The following is a 19,596-nucleotide window of genomic DNA, read 5'->3' as shown; positions in this document are numbered from 1 at the left end:
TTCATTACAGAGATAGTACAGGCGAAATTGGTCACAACCAGTGATGATAATATATTAAATTCCCAAATTTGGAATTATATAGATAAAACTATGTTGTTTTTAGTATTTGTAATTACAATTTTAATGTCGATTTTAATTACTTAATTTGATTTTGAAGTAACCGATCAGAAATTGAGCCTCAAATTTCAAGAACCTTGCACATTCTCGAAAAATGACAGTAAAATTAACGTGAATGCAAATTTTAGTTATAATAATCAAATTATCTATGAGAAAATTCTTTAAATAACAAAGTTGATAAATTTTTAGTACGTGATTATGGGATACAAATATTTTCCAGACATAAATGTATGATTTGTTTTAAAGAAGCAATTAAAAATTATTAGTCATATGCCTACCATTTCTTATTTGGAAATTAATTTTTAGTCACAAATTCAGAATATAGGAAGTTCTCTGGCGGCCACAACAAATTGACAGGTAACGAATATAAGCATTTCTCTATTTTCTAAGAAAAATGAGTAACATATGCATTTAAATCTTTATATTTTGTTCTCAATTTTATTGCAGATTACATATCATATTTTTTAATTTTGTAAAATTGAGTAATGCCATAAATATAATGTTCTCGGTATCACCATAGTAATGTCTATACAAAACACAAATACAAGTTAGTATACAAGATATGAAACGATGATTGGAAAAAAAATGAAGAAATTGGGTTCAAATGTAAAATCCCAGTACGTATCTATTTTCTCACTTCTTGCCTTTGCGTTGTTTTGGGACTAGAGGTTTCTTTTTCACTTTTTTATTTGGCTTTCCTGCTGCAGATTTTCCAATCTTCCGTGTCACACCCTAAATACAGACTTCTTATCAATAAGAGATTCGCATGTATTAAATATGCATAGAGGAGGTGAACGTACTGATGTTTTCTTAGCTCTTTTGGTTTTTCCAACTGGCTGATCCTCTGCGGCGTCGATTTCATCAGTTTGAGCGATAGCTTTGGGCAGATTGTCTATCTCATCTTCTGAATCAAACGAGAATCCATCCAGTGTCCCTAAACGTGTAGAATACATCGAATCAGAATTTTAAGATACAAGCTTATTAAAAATGCCATGGTACGTGTCCATGCTAAACAATCCAACTCAATGACCCCTGACCTTCAACCATGGTTTCAGCCTCATAAACATTAGATTGTGGTTTCAGCTGGATAAAGTCATTCATAATGGCCTCTATCTGATCATAAATTGAGGAATATTAGTTCACATATAGGAACTTATTTCATGTGATCTACATTTTCATTCCATTAAATAATGATATTTTCTTTTATGATACTGGTGGAGGTTACAGTCGTGGGAAAGCATTATTGGCAAACCTTTGCTTCTGACTGACTAAAGCTCACCTGAAATGGACAAGTTACGTAACAAATCAGGGAGAGAAAAAAGAAGTGGTGGGGAAGGATAAAAGAACTCATGATTGATGTAAATACCACACAGAACGTCCTCGATGGAACTATGTTTGTCTTGTATATAGTTCCTGAAATATCATTGTAACAAAAACATCAAACAAAAGTACCAGCTGGATAGCTACACTGACCAGAATATATGTCGCATTAAATTTAATCTAATATGCTGGAAAACAGTTACCGTATCAGTATTTTATTTCAGTGACGACTGATAAAATAACTAAAGCCAACACAGATGAGGTTTTTTACCGAATGCCCAGCGAGATTAGAATTTGGTAAATACAAGATCAAGTTCGTGCCAATTCAAACTGTGAATCAAAGGTGCAGTAGAGAAATATTGCAGAACAATGAGAAGACAGTTCATGCCTTTCAAATCCAAGAACATTTCATGATTATTGGAGAGGTCATCTGAAATCACCACCCGTCCAACAGCACCCACGTCACCGCTTAAATCTATGGAATCACCTTCACATTCAACAAGTGCCTACAAAATAAAACAAGTAAATCATGTTCAGTATATTCAACGATATGATATACTATCCTAAAATAAAAGGTAAAAGGTAGTAAGCCTATAACTCCAACTCCTCAACGATGCAAATATCATGTTTCATTCGGCACCTTCACAGGAAAATGAACAAGGAAGAGCACAAAGTGTCTGTAAATCCAAAATTCAAAATAAAAATTTAAAATAAAATTTGGTCCCAGCTGCAGCAAGTTGATAGAAAAGTAAAAAAAGTGGAGGTTCTTCGTATTGCATACGCAGCCAGCAACCTCGTGGGGAAAAAAATTTGAGGTGTAGTCCACAACTATGGGTAGTAAATATTGATGACAATTCTTTGTGATTGGTCGGCTGACCTTTAAGCGTTGAACTTTCTCTGAAAGCAACAATGGCAACCTTGAAGAAGATATCTGCATTGGTAGATAACCAGTTCTTTATTTTATTTAGAATATTGTAAATGACAGACAGGACATTAAAGCTTACCTGAGGTCCAGGATTTTTGCTAGAGACATCTTCCCTCACAGCATTGTTCTTGGCATCATTCTCTGGATAATATAAACAAGGATATAAGAGGAAACCTTTCGGCGGTAAAAGAAAGGAACAATATCGGTCAAGTCTTCAAACATGTACCAACAATTCAGACCTTAAATCAGGATCATTTCAAACCATCTGACTACATACACGTGCAGCAATATTACCTTCAATTTTGTCGCTATATACATTCCTCTCCTTGGAGATTTTTTCCTCCTCTTTTACCATCTTTTTTCTGGGAGATTTCACATTGGAGGCTTGATTTATCGGAGATTCCCCATCTTTCTCAAGGAAATCATAGTCCTTATCTTTTTTACTTTCTTTCTCTAAGCCATCCCTTCTAGCTGGACTGGCATTTGGAGTTGGCTCAGAATCTGAGGACAACGCCCATATGGAATGATTTTTTACCTGTTTAAGAAAATATTTGCATTAAGCATTCCTGAAAACCAACTTTAAGCAACATTCAGTTCTCCAGTCTTCAATACAATACTGTGGAAAACATAACTAATCCACTGTCAGACAGCACAGATAGAAAATCTGCAACCTACACGAAAATGATCCTGAGATGTGCAAATAAGGATGAGCCTATCGCAGCAATAATTCCAGAGCCAGAATTAATTTTTTTTTAAAAAAAAAAGATAAGGAGCTGAAGAATAATTATAGTAAACAATAAAGAAAGAAAGAAAAGAGAGCTCCTTACGTGAGGCTGTCCATGTTTTTTTGGCGTTCTCTTGGCACCATTCCTAAGTGCCTTTGCTCCTGCATAGTGACAGTTCAAACAACTCACACTTCAATCCATAATGCAATGAAAAACTCATTCTAATCAGGCCTTTTCCCTTCGTTATACTGACAAATGTTTGTAGCTATAAATGTTGGTGGACTCACCATCTTGGGAAAGGAAGGGTGAGGGAAGTAAATCAAGAGATTTGGGGAGGGGTGGAATTTCAAATTTAGAAAAGCTACACATTTAATATTTTTTTAGTTTTTGCAGGGGTGCCCCTCCCCCTCTTTCACCCTGCCCGGTCCACCCCTGCTAGTAAAACACCACATAAAAAAACCTTTTTTTTCATGGTCGTCATTTTTCTTCCTCTTTCTCTCTGGTGTCTGCTTTACATTCTTGGTTTTCTCAGGAGACTTCCCTTTGACAGGCTTACTAAACGTAGACTCTCTTCCATCACCATTATCATCAATATCTGAAATGCGTGAGGCTTGTTTCTTAAACAATTTACTTAGATTGATACTGTCGTCCTCTTCATCGCTTGAAACGCTGTGCTCCGAAGGTGTTACGGACCCAGATGACAATTCTATAGCAGATTTTGTTGGCGGCTATTCATCAAGACATAAAAAGTCTAACTATTAGAACCCACAACAGGAATTCAAAAATTCATCCCCTATTTTAATAATGTAATCTTTGTCAACTCTTTGGAGCACACAAAAACCAAACAAAACCTAGGCATTACAGAAACCAGAATAATAATAAAACCGCTAATTAAACATGATGTGAATGGTTCAATAACTTCACTTCAACTCATACATGAAACAGAAAACTGGAGCTGTACCTAAACTAGCGGAAAACTACGAAGAGACATTTCGGCAAAAGAACTAAGAAGCGATAATGATCCTAATCTAAATTCACTTGCCTGTTACTCTAAGGTTGCTTGAATATGGAACAGATTAAGTATATACAAGAGAGGAAAATTACCTGGAAAGAGCGCAGCCAGTCCGGCGAATCTTCCCTCGAGTTGCTCATCGGAAGCAAACCGTAACGATTAAAGAAAACCTCCTCCACCCGAGACAAATTAATAATCTTTTTCCGAATTTTTAAACATTATTTTTTAGTTTTACTTTGTTTTGTTATTGAAATAACCTCAACAACTGAAACTAATAAGTAATTATAAAATATTCTTATAAAAATGTTTTTTACAAAAGTATTATTATATATTTTAAATATTTTTTAGAACAAATATGTATTTGGACAAATTTTTACAATTAAAAATAAAATATTTTGATTTCAATCATAATTTTTATTTCTAAAAACATCAAAAAACATCTCATTATTATTCTTTAAAAACTATATTTGGATGACCTTTTTTAAAGATTATTTTCAAAAAAAAGTTTACAAAAATTTTATCAAACAAATATTTTACTTTTTTTTTTACTCGAACTTTGAAATAACTAATTTCATAATCAAACAATGAAGCTTTCGCTGGGATAATAAAAATATATTAGAGAATAATATAATATTTTAATTATATATATGTTAGATGTGTTTTATATATTATTAAAATTTTTTGCACGCGTTGTACTTGTATAATAAAAAAATTTATGCATTGTATGTGTACAATTTATTTTTTTCTTTAGGTAATTTTATTATAAAAAATTAGAAATTACATTTAAGACTTTGAAAACAAATTTAAATTTTATGGTTTTTAATATATTATAGATTTGAACAATAAATAGTAAGATAAACCAACAATTTTTAAATACCTTCACAAATTACATTTTTTGGATGAAGTCGGGTGATTTAAATAATACTAAAAATTTACAATATATTTTATGAAGTTGGTTGGCTTAAATTAAAATGTATCCAAAATTACATTAGAGAAAAAAGATAAATTTTAGAATTACCAACAAAAATAAAATCATTTCAAAGGTATTTGTCCTGACATGGTCTTGGAGTTGAAACAAAATTTAATCAAATGTACATGTGACAAATTTTATTCATTAAATTAAATATAATTGAACAATAAAATTACCATGAAAAAACAAACTCACCTCATAAATTAACTGCGTTCAACAAATTTGTTCTATTTTATGTTAAGAAAACTACTGTAAAAACAATCAATTACTACAACTAACTCAACTATAAATTATCATACAACATAAGAATCATTAATACAAGCGCCAGTTTGGAGACAACCATTGACAGAGACAGGAAATGTTAGACTCGTGAAGAACACTGCATTCATTTGAACTGTCGGTTTTGCTTACATCGGACCTCAGTATAGGTTTGTTTTACTGTTGTCTGTAACACAAGACTCTAGTATCTTCCAAAGGAGCATGAAGTTAAAAAAGAAAGTGTTGTTACTCCCGAGGGCGAGCAAGCCAAAGAGAACTGAGGGCTCGAAGTCTGGAGAAGTAGTCGCTTATGGCAAGGAGAGCACGAGCAGATTGGCGAGTCGTGAGTATATGATGCATTTGTTGGAGTGTCTGCTGCCGTAAATTATCAGCCTGTAACAGAAAGAAGACATACTTCGTAACATCACATGTAAGGTAAAATGGAGTAGAGTGGCAACTGTCAATTAACATACCTCATATTGCTAGCCTAGCAGCCACAACTTAAAACGACAGTACGATAAATGGTACATAGACAATCCACACCAACGTGGGAGTGAAACAAACATTGCCCATAAACGCTCATGAAACAAGAAAAATGATCACCTGGCGAATGAAGCCCTCCAGAGTTCCCAACTTTCCCATAGCCATTGCCATTTGACCCATGTAGTTGGCCACATTGCCGGATGAACCTGATGGGCCAAGAGAACCAGCTAATGTCTCAGCCAAGGACTGCTGCAATGCTTCCATGCCTTGTGACAAAGAATCTTCAGCCTGCTGAGAAGACTGTTGCAAATTGTTGATGGCCAATAACTGCTGCTCAGTTAATGGCTCTAACTGATTTTTAAGAAGCTGCAACCAACAAATTCAAATTCGTACTTATATATAGAGAACTTTATTGCCAGGTTCCTGCTCATGTTGCCCTTTAACATCTTCTCCATTGACATAGCAACATATACTAGTTACTTTTATTCTTCAATGACATTGTTTCAGAGGTGTGAAAAGTGACATCGTCCACAATTTTTGCCCAATTCGGATGTCAGAGAAGTTGCAGAGAGCAGACATACAAAGAACTCATACATTACCTTAAGAAGTTCAGATGAACGAAATCCGCCAAGCCAAAGGAAGCATCTTTCAGCTGGAGTCTTCCACATGCCGGACAAGATGTGGAAGACATCAGCTTTCGCAGCATCCCCTTTGATCCGGAAAATATCTTCATAGTGTGCTGCAATGCCTTCCACAATTATGCGAAGTTCACCGTCACCCGCATGTGAATTAACAGCACCTCTTAGCTCATTAATTCGACGGTTGTTCTCCTCCAGCCACCGTGCATATTCAACATCGAAAGCTAAGGCACCTGGTAATATGGAGTCTAACTATAATGACACACAGGCTCCAAATAACTCAAATTGACATGCAATATTACAAGTTATTTTTTGGCAACAAAAACATTCAACTTCAATACAGGATAAAAAGAGAATTGTTGCCTCACCAAAATGCTGTTCTTTTGTTGAAAGGAACGAATGGAAAAAAAGTATGTCGTATCAATGGAGAGTTATGAGAATATTTCATTCTTATCAAATTGGAACAAAAACTTGTTTGAATTCTTGGAACGGAACGGAACGCGAATGGAACAAGTTTGGTCAAATGAATAAATGGATAGGGCCCTATGACTTCAATTAATTATCCGAAAGTAAAATGAATCATGTTCTAAATTTAAATAAGTTCTCCATCTAATTAGACGTTAAAAATATATTAGTAATTGATACGAGAAGGACTTCTCCCCCCGAGGGTTTCTATATTTTTTTAATGAATCTTCTGTAATATCCTGGACATATTTTATTCATACCCTTATGCAGGAGTTTAAAAATTCTACTACTACAAATAATTGAGACACCATAATCTTTCCTGTGTCCTTAATTGAGGAAAATAAAATTTGCAATGTTAGCTCCTTCAGGCATCTTAAATCTGATTCAGTTAAGGTATATTAAATTTTCTTAAACAAGCATATTACTTGGAGAAACTCATTCAAGCCAGTTCTTAGTAGATAACGTAAAGCAGGTTCAAAAACAAAATTAAATTATAATTTAGCTTTACCAAGAAAAGAATGTAAGCTACATGTTCTGATCTACATGTGGGATCATTAAAATTTTATTTTGTGTGAACTACATCTTCTGATCTACACGTGAGATCATTAACATTTTATTTTGTGTTCCACTCCATATCCTTCATAAAATGCTCATCGAAGTTTGTATCTTCGGTCCCACAAGGTTAAATATTATTTCCAGCCAGCAGCTGACCTCTTTAATTCTTAAATAAAAGCTTCAGTCAAATTGGCATGGGTCAACAACAGTTAGGCCAACCCATTGTTTAATTTCTTAATAAGAAAACTCGTGATTACAAGTAATGATCAAGAATGGACACTAGAGCAGGAAACAATCCTAACAACTGTATATTTCCTCTCTCCCTAGCATAAGTAGCTACCCACGCATAAATTTCTGAATGCTTACCGATAACTTACTCTACCCATTTCATTCCCATTGTCCCCACAAAAACAACAACCCTCTCTCCCCTTTGTAGATCCTCCTAATGTTAATTTTTAGTACAGGAGCAGACAACACTCATCATTACACCAACTACAAGTTATGCCAAGAAATTAGTTCAAAGAATGAGGAAAAGAACTTGAAGCGAAATGCTCTTTTAGCCACTTCCCTTTAGTTTTGAAATTGGCGGTGATTTGCCATCACTTCTCTGCCTCATCCACAATGTAATCAAATCCAGTAGCACTTTCCACACAATAAGATCTAGGTCCGTTTTAAATTCCCTCCTTTCATTTTGCCTCTATCATCACGTCTCTATATTTCAATGCACAATTTCCAGAATAATTCAAAAATTAAACAAGAAAGTATAGCCATAACATAGTATTCTTTGTTCTCTTATTCAGCAAAACATGAATTTTACAGTAGAAAATGTTTTCTGCTTACTTCCAACAAGAAAATCTATGAAATAAGAATCAGAAGCTCAAATCAAGATTATCATACCATTTCCACCACTTGCTTGAGATTGATCTCCTGAACTTGAAATAAATATCCCCTTCAGAAAAAAAATTCTGCATTCACTAATTTGAAAAACAGTGTAGAAATCTGCATGAAAATTTTGTAAGATTTATGTATAAGTAGCACAAAACCTGCTGCCTAGCCCTTTGAAGTTCTTGCTCAAGTTGTGTCAATTTCATTCTGCTGCTCTCTAGCTGTTGAACATATGCCTAAATGCCATATAAAAAAATGAGGAACAAATGATGTAAAACATAATTAAAATGGGACCAGAAAATAAACCCAAGATTCTTAAAATAAGCCCCATAGATCATAAGGAAAAACAACATTCATGAATCTAATATGTAGTAGTTGTACATTAAGCACTCCTAAAAATGATAAATATAAGAGCTTTCTGGACGAGTGGGAAACTGATCCTCAAGTCAAATGTGTTTTGGTCGAAAGTAGTTCGCCTTGGGCCTTCTTAGCAGGTTATAAGATGTTCACAATTTTCCTTGTTTGTTTGGATGTGATCTATTCCTAGTTGCACCTAATTTAATTTATCTAATTAGCTTTGATTTTGTTCATTTCGTGTTGCTTCAAGGTTCAATTATTACATTAAAAAAAATGTGCTAATAAAAGCACCCTTATTCAATTATAATAATTTCAATCGTGAATAATTTTATTTACACTCGCAATTTTTGTATTGAATAAAAAGTCTGAGATTAAATTTATTTAATCTATTTTCTCGCAATAATTTCAACTTTATTCATATAAATAATATTAGCATCTAACATGATGATTTACTATACTGTTCTGATGCGTTATATAATCCCATTTCATCTTTCCATTACTTAAGTCAATGTTATTAGAAACTATAGCAAGATACATTTACTAAGTCATAAACTATGTCAAATAAAATCAAAATAATTATGTATTATTGCAAAAGAAATAATTCATTATGCGAGTAGGATGTGTGTGCTTTATTCATTAACATTTGATATGAAGTATCAACAATGCTAAAAATATAAAATATCTCTGACGAAAAACAATGGCAGATAAATGGCGCACTGATGAGATACCTACTTTTTTTCTCAAACGGCTTTTTCTTGCAGCTTCACGATTTTGAGCGAGCCTACGTAGAGTCTGCAAAGGGTAATAGAGGTCATGAATCTAGATTAAAAGTAAATATGCATGTACATGCAGTTAAGGTCTACAAAACCTTTTGATCTCTGGACTTATCACTGCCATCAGAAGCTACTAACACCTGTGACGGATTGTTTTCAAACTGCAGAAGAAAACAAATACCAACGACCAATTAAATACAAACATATTATGAGGAGGCAATAAGAATTTAAGCACAAATTAATGCTGCATATTCAGAAGACACTTCAAATTGAACGTATTACATGTAAGCTAGAGAGAGAGAGAGAGAATTTCTACATCGCATCCCATATATGCATCAGTGAAAGTAGAAAGAAAGGACCCTGCATATTATTTGCCTAAGTATCAAGGACATTACCCTCAAATTCCGATCTTCCGTATCAGCATCAGTTGAGGAATCAGTCCTAGGACTGACATCCGCCATTTGGACACTCCACAATCTCCTAGATCGATGGTTCAATGTGAGTCAATCAAGTACATTTCAATCTTTAGAAATTGACCAGAACCCAATGTAACGGAATACGGAAGCAAACTTCCAAAAGAACCTGTAAAGAAAAACAAAGTATTTCAATACTAAATAAGTAAAATTTGTTTAAGGTTCACACTTCTAGAAGATGTAGGAGATATATGAAACATATATGTTTCATGATGAAGCTCGATTTCAAAGGTCACATGATGAAGCTCGATTTCAAAGGTCATACCAAGTTAGGACCTGTTTTGTAGATATTTAGTCCTCAACTATAGGTTTCATTGTTAAATACTTTCTTGTGTCAAAACAAAAGAACACCAGACCAACTCCTCACAATAATAACCGAAGACCGCGGAAAAAATGTTTTCATCTGAATTCAACAAGTTAAATATCATAAATTTTCTTTAATCAATTTAAAGGATATGAAACATTAACAGTGTAGGGTTCAATTTTCATGTGATTCAGTATCAAGTATATTCCCCCTCGTGGTAACAGTTTCACTCGTCCATAAATATACTGAATTTTAGTAAATACACATCCTCGTAAAACAAGAGAAAAAGGAAATGGTCTTGGCATATATAATCAAACATGAAAACCTATAGACAATCAATATCAAATCTCGCGATCTCACCTACAGCCTACGGATGTATTTTTCCTCTGCATCACCTCTTTCACCACCAAGCAATTAGATAAGTTCCTCTGATGGTGGTCCAGGTTTTTTTCCCCTCTCGATTATAAAGCTTATCCTCAATCATCTCACTGACTTACCTTGACCACATGATATTGAGGTCATACTACTTTCCTCAACAGAATCCCAAATCCAAACATTCCACTAATGTCTTAATTAAATCCATGTTGTCGGTTTTGAATTATCATCCTTTTAGTTTCACATAGTTTATATTAGTTACCATTTACCAAGAAAATGGACCAGTATTTTTTTACCCCACTGAAGATCACTAGATAAGCCCCAGTTAATTTCGTGAAACCTGCAATAACAAGATACAGTAGCCCAACAAAAACACTTGCTAAAGATCACTCTCGAGACATTTCCAACTTAACATCCACACCTTGGAAGGTACCTCATATAAATTTTTTTCAGCCACCGCTTATCCATGATATGGTGAGGTCTCTAACATGTACATAATCAAGCACAAATTGCTTAAATTTAATAACTAACAGCTGACTCCTCTCGGAACCGCAGGAGGGTTGTGGTCCATTTTTTTTATTATTCTGCAAATACATCGGCACGAATATTTTTCTAAACCAACTAACAAAACCAGTTACGGTTTTTGTCCCTTTCCGCGCGACCATCTTTTCACCATTTCACAACTGTGCGCCGATATTTTTTAAGAGAACATAGCGCATAAAAGGATTAAAAAAATGAAACTAAAAGATCTCAAGTAATACCACCGATTCCATCACAGAGAAGTGAATTTTAGTTCATATTCAGCTCTTTTCCTTACAAAAAGTTCCCTAGATCCCCAACCAATAGCACGAAAAACATCAGAAAACAAGAAACCGATTCGCAGCGTTATTTCTGATACAAAACAAAAACTGCCCAGAAAGCTCAAGATTCAAAATTGACCTATTTTTCTAACGAGCCCCTCCAAAATTCCAATTCTTGCATCTGGGTTTTGTCCCAGGAACAATAAGAATAAAAAAAACAAAACAAAACAATCCGCCGATCGTGACTTGGTCAATTGCTTTTTCTCCATTTCTAATTTCACTTTATGCTGGAAGTTTCGATGAGGTATCCCCTCCTCTTTCACATGAAAAAAAGGCCGAAAATTATACGAAAAACAGCAGCGATTCTCACTTGGAGGAAGTACATAGAGATTACCTTATGCCTGAGAAAAGCTTGCGACTACTGAGGAGTGAGCGATACAGATTGAGAAATGAAAGTAGGAATTATTGTTCATTTTTGTCTGTAATAATTAAATAATATTAATATTACTATTAATAATAAGATTGCATTAAAAGCACCCTTTGCTAATGAAGTCCTTTTTTTTAAAAAAAATATATATATAATTTCCATCGTAAAAAATATAACACTTTCATTGTATGCTACAATATCCAAAAAAAAAAACAATAATTAAATGAGTAGATCTTTTATTAGACGATCTCACGAATCTTTATCTGTGAAACGGATCAACCCTACCGATATTCACAATAAAAAGTAATACTCTTAGCATAAAAAGTAATACTTTTTCATAGACGATCCGTGAGACCGTCTCACAAAATACGACCCGTGAGACCGTCTCACACAAGTTTTTGTTTAATTAAATATAGTTTTATTAGAAAACTGATTTTTGTTAAAATTAAATCTTAACTTAAATTTAGAAATTTGATGTCAGATGAAATGAACTACAAGTCAGCGATTTAATCAATATTTTTGTATGTGTGATTTTTAAGAAATAACACATATTTGTTATTGAAAAATTTCATTTTTCGTTTAATAATATAAATGATAATAATTGAAACCCAATAATTTATATCACAATTTACAGGCTACCGTGCGTTGTTCAGGCTTGATCATCATTTTTTAATTAAAAATTACATTTTACTATTACTGGACATAATTTTTTCATGCTATTTCAAATATATAATCATCTCTTCTTCTTTTTTTTTAAGTGGCGTACATATCAGTTGTGTTGTTCTATGAGTTCTATCTACATCACTTCATGTATATAATAATAATAATAATAATAATCATAATAATAATAATAAAGAAAAATTATATGTTTTCTGTATATTTATTTTTTTTATTTTGGTTATCTAGTTTGTTAAACTTTGGTCTTTATTTTTCTGACACGATGATATGTGTAATATCACATCAACACTCTTAATGAGAAAATACTAAAATTGTCAAAAATCATAAGATATACGATTAAAACTGGAATTTGAAAATGTAAAGAACCTAAAATCACCATAAATCAAATATACATGAACAAAAATGTTGTTCAGTGTTCACCCAAATAAAAATAATTACTTTTTTTCATCTGTATTTTCTCTTATGAAATAGATCATTGTGTGCTTGTATTTATTTATTTTTGAGGAATTTTATTAACGTTGCAACTTGCAAGATTTTTAGGAATGGAGGGTCCAAACCAACGACACTCTAGCTTCGGCCCATCAAATATTTGGGCCAAACGGCTTTGGTCCCTGGACTAATAAAAATATTCGGGCCTTTCGTCTCATCATCGTATTTGTTTACGAATTTAAAATAAAATGACAATTATTTAGATATAAACTTACTGTAAAACAAATAAAAAAATTTATGAATAAACTTACAATAATATATATAATCTAAAAAATAAATAATCACAGAATATAAATTTAAAAAAATTTTGCCTTTTATCCTGTTAAAATTGTTGTTCTAACTAATTATTAAAAAAAAAAAACTTGTAAAAATATCATTTATAATCTTTTTAAAACTTAATGTATCTCTAATTTTTTTTAAAAAAATACCATTAACACCAAAAAAATCATTATGTAAATTTTTAATCAAATATTCTCTTACTAACAAATTTCAGGAAACTATAATCAAGCACACATTTTTAATTATTTATTAGATATGTAGGGTTGAACACTTGTCGTTTCTCTAAAAGTTATAATTAGTTGCGACAATGCAACTCTAATATTTTAAATCATACAATATCTCAAGCGCCTCATTTCGATCAATTTCCTATCATGCAATCATTGCGTGCAAATAATCACTCCCAATAATTGTATTTCTTGTCATCCATGAGAATCAAACACATGATCTTATCTCTTATACCAATTATAAGATCAAACGTTTGTCGTCATACTAAAAATTACAAATAGTACTAACAGTGTAACTTCAGTCATTTAAATCATATATCATCAGTCCAAACGACATGTGCTGATCGTTCTCCTAAAAAAGATAATTATTGTATCCAATAAACGAGTTTCATTAAATTCTAATGAATGAGCAATTTTTAAATGATCATTCTCACATGCAGTGACTTTGCAAGTATTATGGATTTGTTCGTTCTTACTTAAATTAACGCGTGCCTATTTCTTCGTTACCTGCAACATTTTTGGTCAACATTTCAAAGGATAAGATGTTTTCGAAAAGTTTGAAAGGAAAAGGAAGCAGTAGAAAGAGGAAGTTTGACAAATGCAAAGGTTAATTTACATTGATATAAAGTTCAACGAAATTTGACATTTTCAACTAATTAATAATTTAATATATCTTGATTAATTCAAATATTACATTATTACTAATCAATTAATGACATACTATTATTATTATTATTATCATTATCATTATCATTATCATTATCATTATGTCGATGGAACTCACAACCACTGCCTTTCTATGCTCATTAAGTAAACATTTGACTAACGTAATAACCTGTAAGTCACGTTAGCTAAATAAATCGTACTAGATATTCTCTGTGTGACAGATTCGCCCGAAAAAATGTCTGTAAGGTGTATCGAACTCCTGACAATTCGTTGAGATTAACAACATATTATTCATGAAGTTCAGTTTGAACCTGAGATATTATTTTTGGTGGAAATATTTGATTTTTCGATGGTTTGGTGAAACAAGGGGTTCTAGTTTGATTTGTACTCCAGACCAGTGAAAATTAATTATAGATTCGTGAGATACAAGACAATTTTATATGGACAAAAATTTGTGTGAGACAGTCTCACTGGTCGAATTTTGTGAAACGGATATCTTATTTGGGTCATCCATGAAAAATATTACTTTTTATGCTAAGAGTATTATTTTTTATTGTGAATGTCGATAGGCTATCTCACAGATAAAGATATATGAAACCGTCTTACAAAAAAGCTATTCTTTTATATATGCGTTGACTGTCATAAAATTCTATTGGTTATTTCAAATGAATTATGTGTGAACTTGGACAAGAAAATTAATATATATAATATATATTGGCTCAATTATTCCAATGAGTAAATGACTAATAAATTAAAACTTCTCGAAACTAACACCCTTCTGATATGAAATTTTCTTCGTTTATTTTTCCGAGGAAAATTACGAAATGGGATCTACAGGTTTTGAAGAATTAAATGGTTACTTTTAGGTTTCATGAGGTGTTTTCAACTTTGGCAACAACTTATATGAGACGGTTTTACGGATTGTATTTTATGAGAGTGATCTTTTTATTTGGGTCATTCATGAAAAAGTATTACTTTTTATGCTAAGAGTATTACTTTTTATTGTGAATATCGGTACGATTAACCCGTCTTATAGATAAAGATTCGTAAGATCGTTTTACAAGAGACATACTCTTTGACTTTTGAGTATTGAGGCTGTAATTTCAATTTAATAAAATTTTTATTCTATTTGGCAAAAAACTTATTAAATTTATTTATTGTTGAAATGAGGGTGGTCCTTAATAACATAATAATAATAGTGAAAAACCAAGTTGCAATACTTATCCAATACTTCTCTCAGATAATGATAGGAAATTTTGTCGTAGATATTTAGGTTAATTGTCATCTTCAAACGTTAATCATATGTCGTGAATATTATAATTCTACCAATGTATACTTTTTTTCTTTTTGAAGATGAAGATCTACCAATATATTTTTTCATGGGTTACGAGTCCATATATTCGACCTATCTATAAGATATGTGTGAGAATAAACATGAATTGTTGAAACATTTTTAAAGTAATATTTAAGAGTAACAACTTTAGATATAAAATTAAAGCGGTTGATCAAAATATTTGGGAGTATAGTTGCTGTAAGAGGTTGGACAAAAAAAGTTACGAACAAACATTCTAAGATTAAGCTAAGGGGGTTTTATGCGAGTTGAACAAAAAATAGCTATGAAATTTGATTTGTTCTCGACTTTTTCTCGTCAAATAACTTCCTAAAATAAATTATCTATTGTAAATTTATCTCGATCCGTGGAAAAACTATCAGTAAACCGTTTTTTAATATATATAAATTTCGAGACAAAAACTCATATGAGACGGTTTCACTGATTAATTTTGTTTAGACGAATCTTCTATTTGACTTGACTCATAAAATAATATTGTTTTCCATATCAAAAATTCATTGAAAATATAGATCGTGTCGAACTATCTCATATATTATATTCCAGACTATTTAATCTCTAACTAACTTTAGCAGATTTTAGTTATATTTATAGACACTCACCATGCCCAATCAAATATTCTCTTGTTCATGCTATTAATTCGATTTGTGTGGTTTTTTTTACGTATCTCTTACCATACAACTACAAGAATTGACTATTTTGTTAAAAAAAATATAATGATTAAAACAAAATAAAAAATATCCTTTAAAAAAAAAACAAAATAAAAAATATTGTGTTGTCTTTTTTTTCCGGTATTGCCTATTGGCCACCGAAGGCTCGGTTTATTTTGCACACATTAATTAAATATGTTTAATCAGCCCACTAAAAGCACGTGGGACAAAATTACCAGTTTTCTACACACAAACAAACCAAACACGCCCTACCATAATTTTCCCCTCATATTCATCCAACCAATAGCATTTCGCCAAATGGCTATTCCTCTCATCTAGCACCCAATTTGAAGCTCATTGGATTGGCTTTCCACTTCCGGCTCGGCATGATCAGCCGTGACACCTTGCTTCCTCCGCTTTGGCGAGCCGCTACCCGAACCGGATGAGACCGTCGATACCGACGTCTCAGGAGATCGCCGCTTAGCCATCACCCTTACAGGCTCCGGCTCATTCAAGCCGATTTTGTGCGGAAAATTCAGTAAAGCCTTCGAGCCACGCATTCTGTAAGCCGCTCTGTCGTAAGCCGAAGCCGCTTCTTCGGCCGTTTCATATGTTCCCAGCCACACCCTCGCGCCGTTCTTAGACGGGTCTCTTATCTCCGCCGCGAACTTCCCCCACGGCCGACGCCTCACCCCTCGATAGTGCCTCCCTGTATATCTACCCACCACCGGCGCCGCCATCATCGGAGATAATTCTGTTTTCGCTGCGGATATGCTCCGCTCCTCCGGCTCCACTTTAACGTTGTTAAACGGTGTCCACCCATCACTGACGGCGTCACGCAATAGACCGTAAATCACCATATCTTCTGAATCATCAACTTTTAACGGCAAGTCTCCCCAGGTTTCAGTTAAACACGGCACCAGACTGCTGAAACTAGAGCTCCGGAAAAACACCGGGAAACTCACCGGCGTATTCAAATCGTTGAAAGCTGGCTGGTACATGAGTTCTTGATCAATTCTAAGCTTCAAAGAATTAATCTTGGATTTTCGAGAAGCTTCGATCAAATTTAGCAAAAGGGATTGGAGATCAAGAGATTAAATGAAATTTCTGAATTTTGAAGGTTGAATTGAAAAGAGAAGATGCATGTACCCCAAGGCGAAACCTCCGTAGCTCATCTGTTCATTAATATAAGCGCACAATTAAAAGATTTTTGGTACTTTTTGAACTATTTTTATTTTATATATTAAAAAAAAAAGTTGTTAGTATTGTTGTTTGCTGTGGTGAATTTAATGTAGGTGGATCGGATGGGGCCAGTGAGGTTCTAGATGAAGGAGAGCAAGTGGGCAAGTGGGTAATTTGGAAAGATTTGAGAACCACGTGATTTATGAGGCAAGTGGGAATTCGGAAGACAAGATGTTGGCATCACCCTCTCTAGTAATTACCACCTCACTAGAAACAATTTTTTGTTTGGAGAAAACTTTGTATTTGTTTCTTTAGATTTTGTTATAAAAATTTCAAATTTTTAGTTATGTTCATTGCAATACACCGTAATAATATATTGATTAAATTTTTGGTAGAATATCAATTTATTTGATATATAAATGACAATCTAGATTATTACCTCACTAAATCTTCAAATACTTAACCTCTGTTTTTTTTTATTCACTGTAAATTCCAGATACATGAGAAATAGAGCTACACTCATAAGATAATTAAAGGATTAATATGATAGATTGACCTTCAATAGAGTATGTCGAATGGTCGTTTAGTGTATGCACTGTTTGACGCAATATCAGATATTTAAATAAACTAGAAGATATGTATGTGTGTTGCAGCTGTCTTGAATTTATCATCTTACTCTCATTATTTTTTATTTTTCAACAATTATCCAATCTACGATACCTTGGTAAAGTTCAGATTTTATTTTTGATTGAGTTCTTGAAAACTAATATAATTGGCTTGTTTTATGATTGATATACATATAAGTATATATTAATGTGATATTTTGTCTAAATATTATAATATTTATTAATGTGATCCATAATCAGAACCATATTCTTACTATCACTCTAACATTTACAACCTTAAAATTGTAAAAATAATATAGTCAGACTATGAGTATTCAAAGTAATAAAACAAAAAAACAAATATATCAATTAAATTTTTTTTACAACAACTATAATTTCTAAATTTTCCATAATATATCTTGAAGTTATAAAATTCTATACATGAATCACGTTCTTGAAAAAATAGCTACAAGTTCTACAAATATTCATCGATGAAAATTTGACATGACATAAAACATGGAGAAAAATGTAATATTTTTAAAAACTTATATTTTCGAGCAAAAAAATATTTAAAAAACATAAGAAAATGTTAAAAATATTCTAAATCATTTTAAGTAACTGTAGATGTAAGAGTAATTTGTTTCACATAAAAACGATTTGAATTTATTTTTATTCCTCGTTTGCTATCACTTTCATGTATATAAGAGTATTTATTACACATAAAATCAATTTAAACTCGTTTTGATTCTTTTAAAGTGTTCTCTTATGCCACCGATCAATTATTTATGTTTGTCATGCATAGGGTTTTATGATTTGGCTCATTGACACCCACATTAGTGCAATCCTCATTATGTTCACGATTAGCTTAGTATATGGCTTTGCATGATATATCACAACTATAAGAAATAAAAGTCGTGTCTTGAATACAAATATAACTTTTGACATAAGGATCAAGAAATGTTTGAACTAAAAGATTAATCTTTCACTATCATTCAGTTTTGTTGGGTTAAGCGTGCATGTGTGAAAGTAGTACTGGAATGAGTAAACTTCTGATAAATTTTCATGCGTTAAGCTTCTGACATTGTGTCGCTTATTATAAATTACATTAAAGATGTATTTTTTTTTAAAAAATTTTGAAGTGTAAATTTCATTCCAAAAATAAATTTTCATTTTTCTTCAATTTATTGTAACATTCATTAATATCTTTTTCGAAAATAAAATTCCTTTTTTTTCAATTTATTGTAAAATTCATTAATATGTGAAAAAACAAACAAAAAAAATACACATATTCATTAATATTATTTAACGGAAATAAAGACGTACATGTAAATTCACACAATTTTATTAGAGTTTTCAAATTTATTATTATTATTTATGTTATTCATGGATGTTAATTTACTCAAATTAAAAATAAAAATTGGCACAAAACTCTTATGTGACTGTTTTACGGGTCAATTTTTTGAAATGTCTCTTATCCACCCGGAACAAGGAAAAACATTTTTTTTCACTTCAAAAATAGACTGGGTCGACCCATATCAGGTATATATATCCATGAGACCGGTTTACAGAATACCTACTCAAAAATTAGAGAACTATAAAATTTTGAACAAGAG

General features: G+C 32.3%; 3 protein-coding genes across 8 annotated transcripts; all 3 read right to left on the bottom strand.

Moving 5' to 3' along the window:
* Positions 1-609: 609 nt before the first annotated feature.
* On the bottom strand, positions 610-4,334 carry LOC140977126 (uncharacterized). 2 transcript variants are annotated; one of them, XM_073441710.1, is made up of 12 exons: positions 4,192-4,334; positions 3,548-3,815; positions 3,190-3,248; positions 2,657-2,897; positions 2,442-2,503; positions 2,315-2,368; positions 1,826-1,943; positions 1,484-1,530; positions 1,370-1,396; positions 1,155-1,230; positions 918-1,051; positions 610-849 (listed from the first exon to the last, which is right to left on the bottom strand). In XM_073441710.1, the coding sequence occupies exons 1-12, from the start codon at positions 4,237-4,239 to the stop codon at positions 751-753; spliced, it is 1,233 nt and encodes a 410-aa protein (XP_073297811.1). In that variant the 5' UTR covers positions 4,240-4,334; the 3' UTR covers positions 610-750. The 2 variants fall into 2 exon arrangements, with proteins under 2 accessions (XP_073297811.1, XP_073297812.1); XM_073441711.1 differs by lacking the exons at positions 3,548-3,815; positions 4,192-4,334 and adding an exon at positions 3,375-3,526.
* An 845-nt stretch (positions 4,335-5,179) lies between these two features.
* Positions 5,180-11,942, bottom strand: LOC140977127 (transcription factor TGA2.2-like). Of its 5 annotated transcripts, none has more exons than XM_073441712.1 (9): positions 11,830-11,942; positions 9,879-10,065; positions 9,579-9,644; positions 9,443-9,502; positions 8,512-8,589; positions 8,366-8,417; positions 6,410-6,681; positions 5,931-6,176; positions 5,180-5,720 (listed from the first exon to the last, which is right to left on the bottom strand). In XM_073441712.1, exons 2-9 carry the CDS (start codon positions 9,942-9,944, stop codon positions 5,574-5,576), a joined length of 987 nt encoding a protein of 328 aa, XP_073297813.1. In that variant the 5' UTR covers positions 9,945-10,065; positions 11,830-11,942; the 3' UTR covers positions 5,180-5,573. The 5 variants fall into 5 exon arrangements, with proteins under 5 accessions (XP_073297813.1, XP_073297816.1, XP_073297817.1 ...); XM_073441715.1 differs by lacking the exon at positions 11,830-11,942 and adding an exon at positions 11,575-11,807; XM_073441716.1 differs by lacking the exon at positions 11,830-11,942 and adding an exon at positions 11,397-11,419.
* A 4,366-nt stretch (positions 11,943-16,308) lies between these two features.
* LOC140977129 (ethylene-responsive transcription factor 1-like) lies at positions 16,309-17,430 on the bottom strand. Its single transcript, XM_073441717.1, has one exon. The coding sequence runs from the start codon at positions 17,195-17,197 to the stop codon at positions 16,532-16,534; it is 666 nt and encodes a 221-aa protein (XP_073297818.1). The 5' UTR covers positions 17,198-17,430; the 3' UTR covers positions 16,309-16,531.
* Positions 17,431-19,596: the final 2,166 nt, after the last annotated feature.

This window comes from Primulina huaijiensis, chromosome 5, assembly GCF_012295235.1.
Source record: "Primulina huaijiensis isolate GDHJ02 chromosome 5, ASM1229523v2, whole genome shotgun sequence".
NCBI classification, from domain to species: Eukaryota; Viridiplantae; Streptophyta; class Magnoliopsida; order Lamiales; family Gesneriaceae; genus Primulina; species Primulina huaijiensis.
This window is presented reverse-complemented; position numbering and strand designations above follow the sequence as displayed.

Excerpts from the sequence above, each read along its gene's own strand:
- LOC140977126 (XM_073441710.1), bottom strand. The coding sequence starts at position 4,239 with ATGAGCAACTCGAGGGAAGATTCGCCGGACTGGCTGCGCTCTTTCCAG. Across the intron at positions 1,052-1,154 it reads GGCTGAAACCATGGTTGAAG|GGACACTGGATGGATTCTCG; the intron begins GTCAGGGGTCAT and ends CTACACGTTTAG. Across the intron at positions 850-917 it reads AAAGAGCTAAGAAAACATCA|GGTGTGACACGGAAGATTGG; the intron begins GTACGTTCACCT and ends GTCTGTATTTAG.
- LOC140977127 (XM_073441712.1), bottom strand. The coding sequence starts at position 9,944 with ATGGCGGATGTCAGTCCTAGGACTGATTCCTCAACTGATGCTGATACG. Across the intron at positions 9,645-9,878 it reads CGGAAGATCGGAATTTGAGG|TTTGAAAACAATCCGTCACA; the intron begins GTAATGTCCTTG and ends TTTCTTCTGCAG. Across the intron at positions 8,418-8,511 it reads TTCAAAGGGCTAGGCAGCAG|GGGATATTTATTTCAAGTTC; the intron begins GTTTTGTGCTAC and ends TTTTTTCTGAAG.
- LOC140977129 (XM_073441717.1), bottom strand. The coding sequence starts at position 17,197 with ATGTACCAGCCAGCTTTCAACGATTTGAATACGCCGGTGAGTTTCCCG.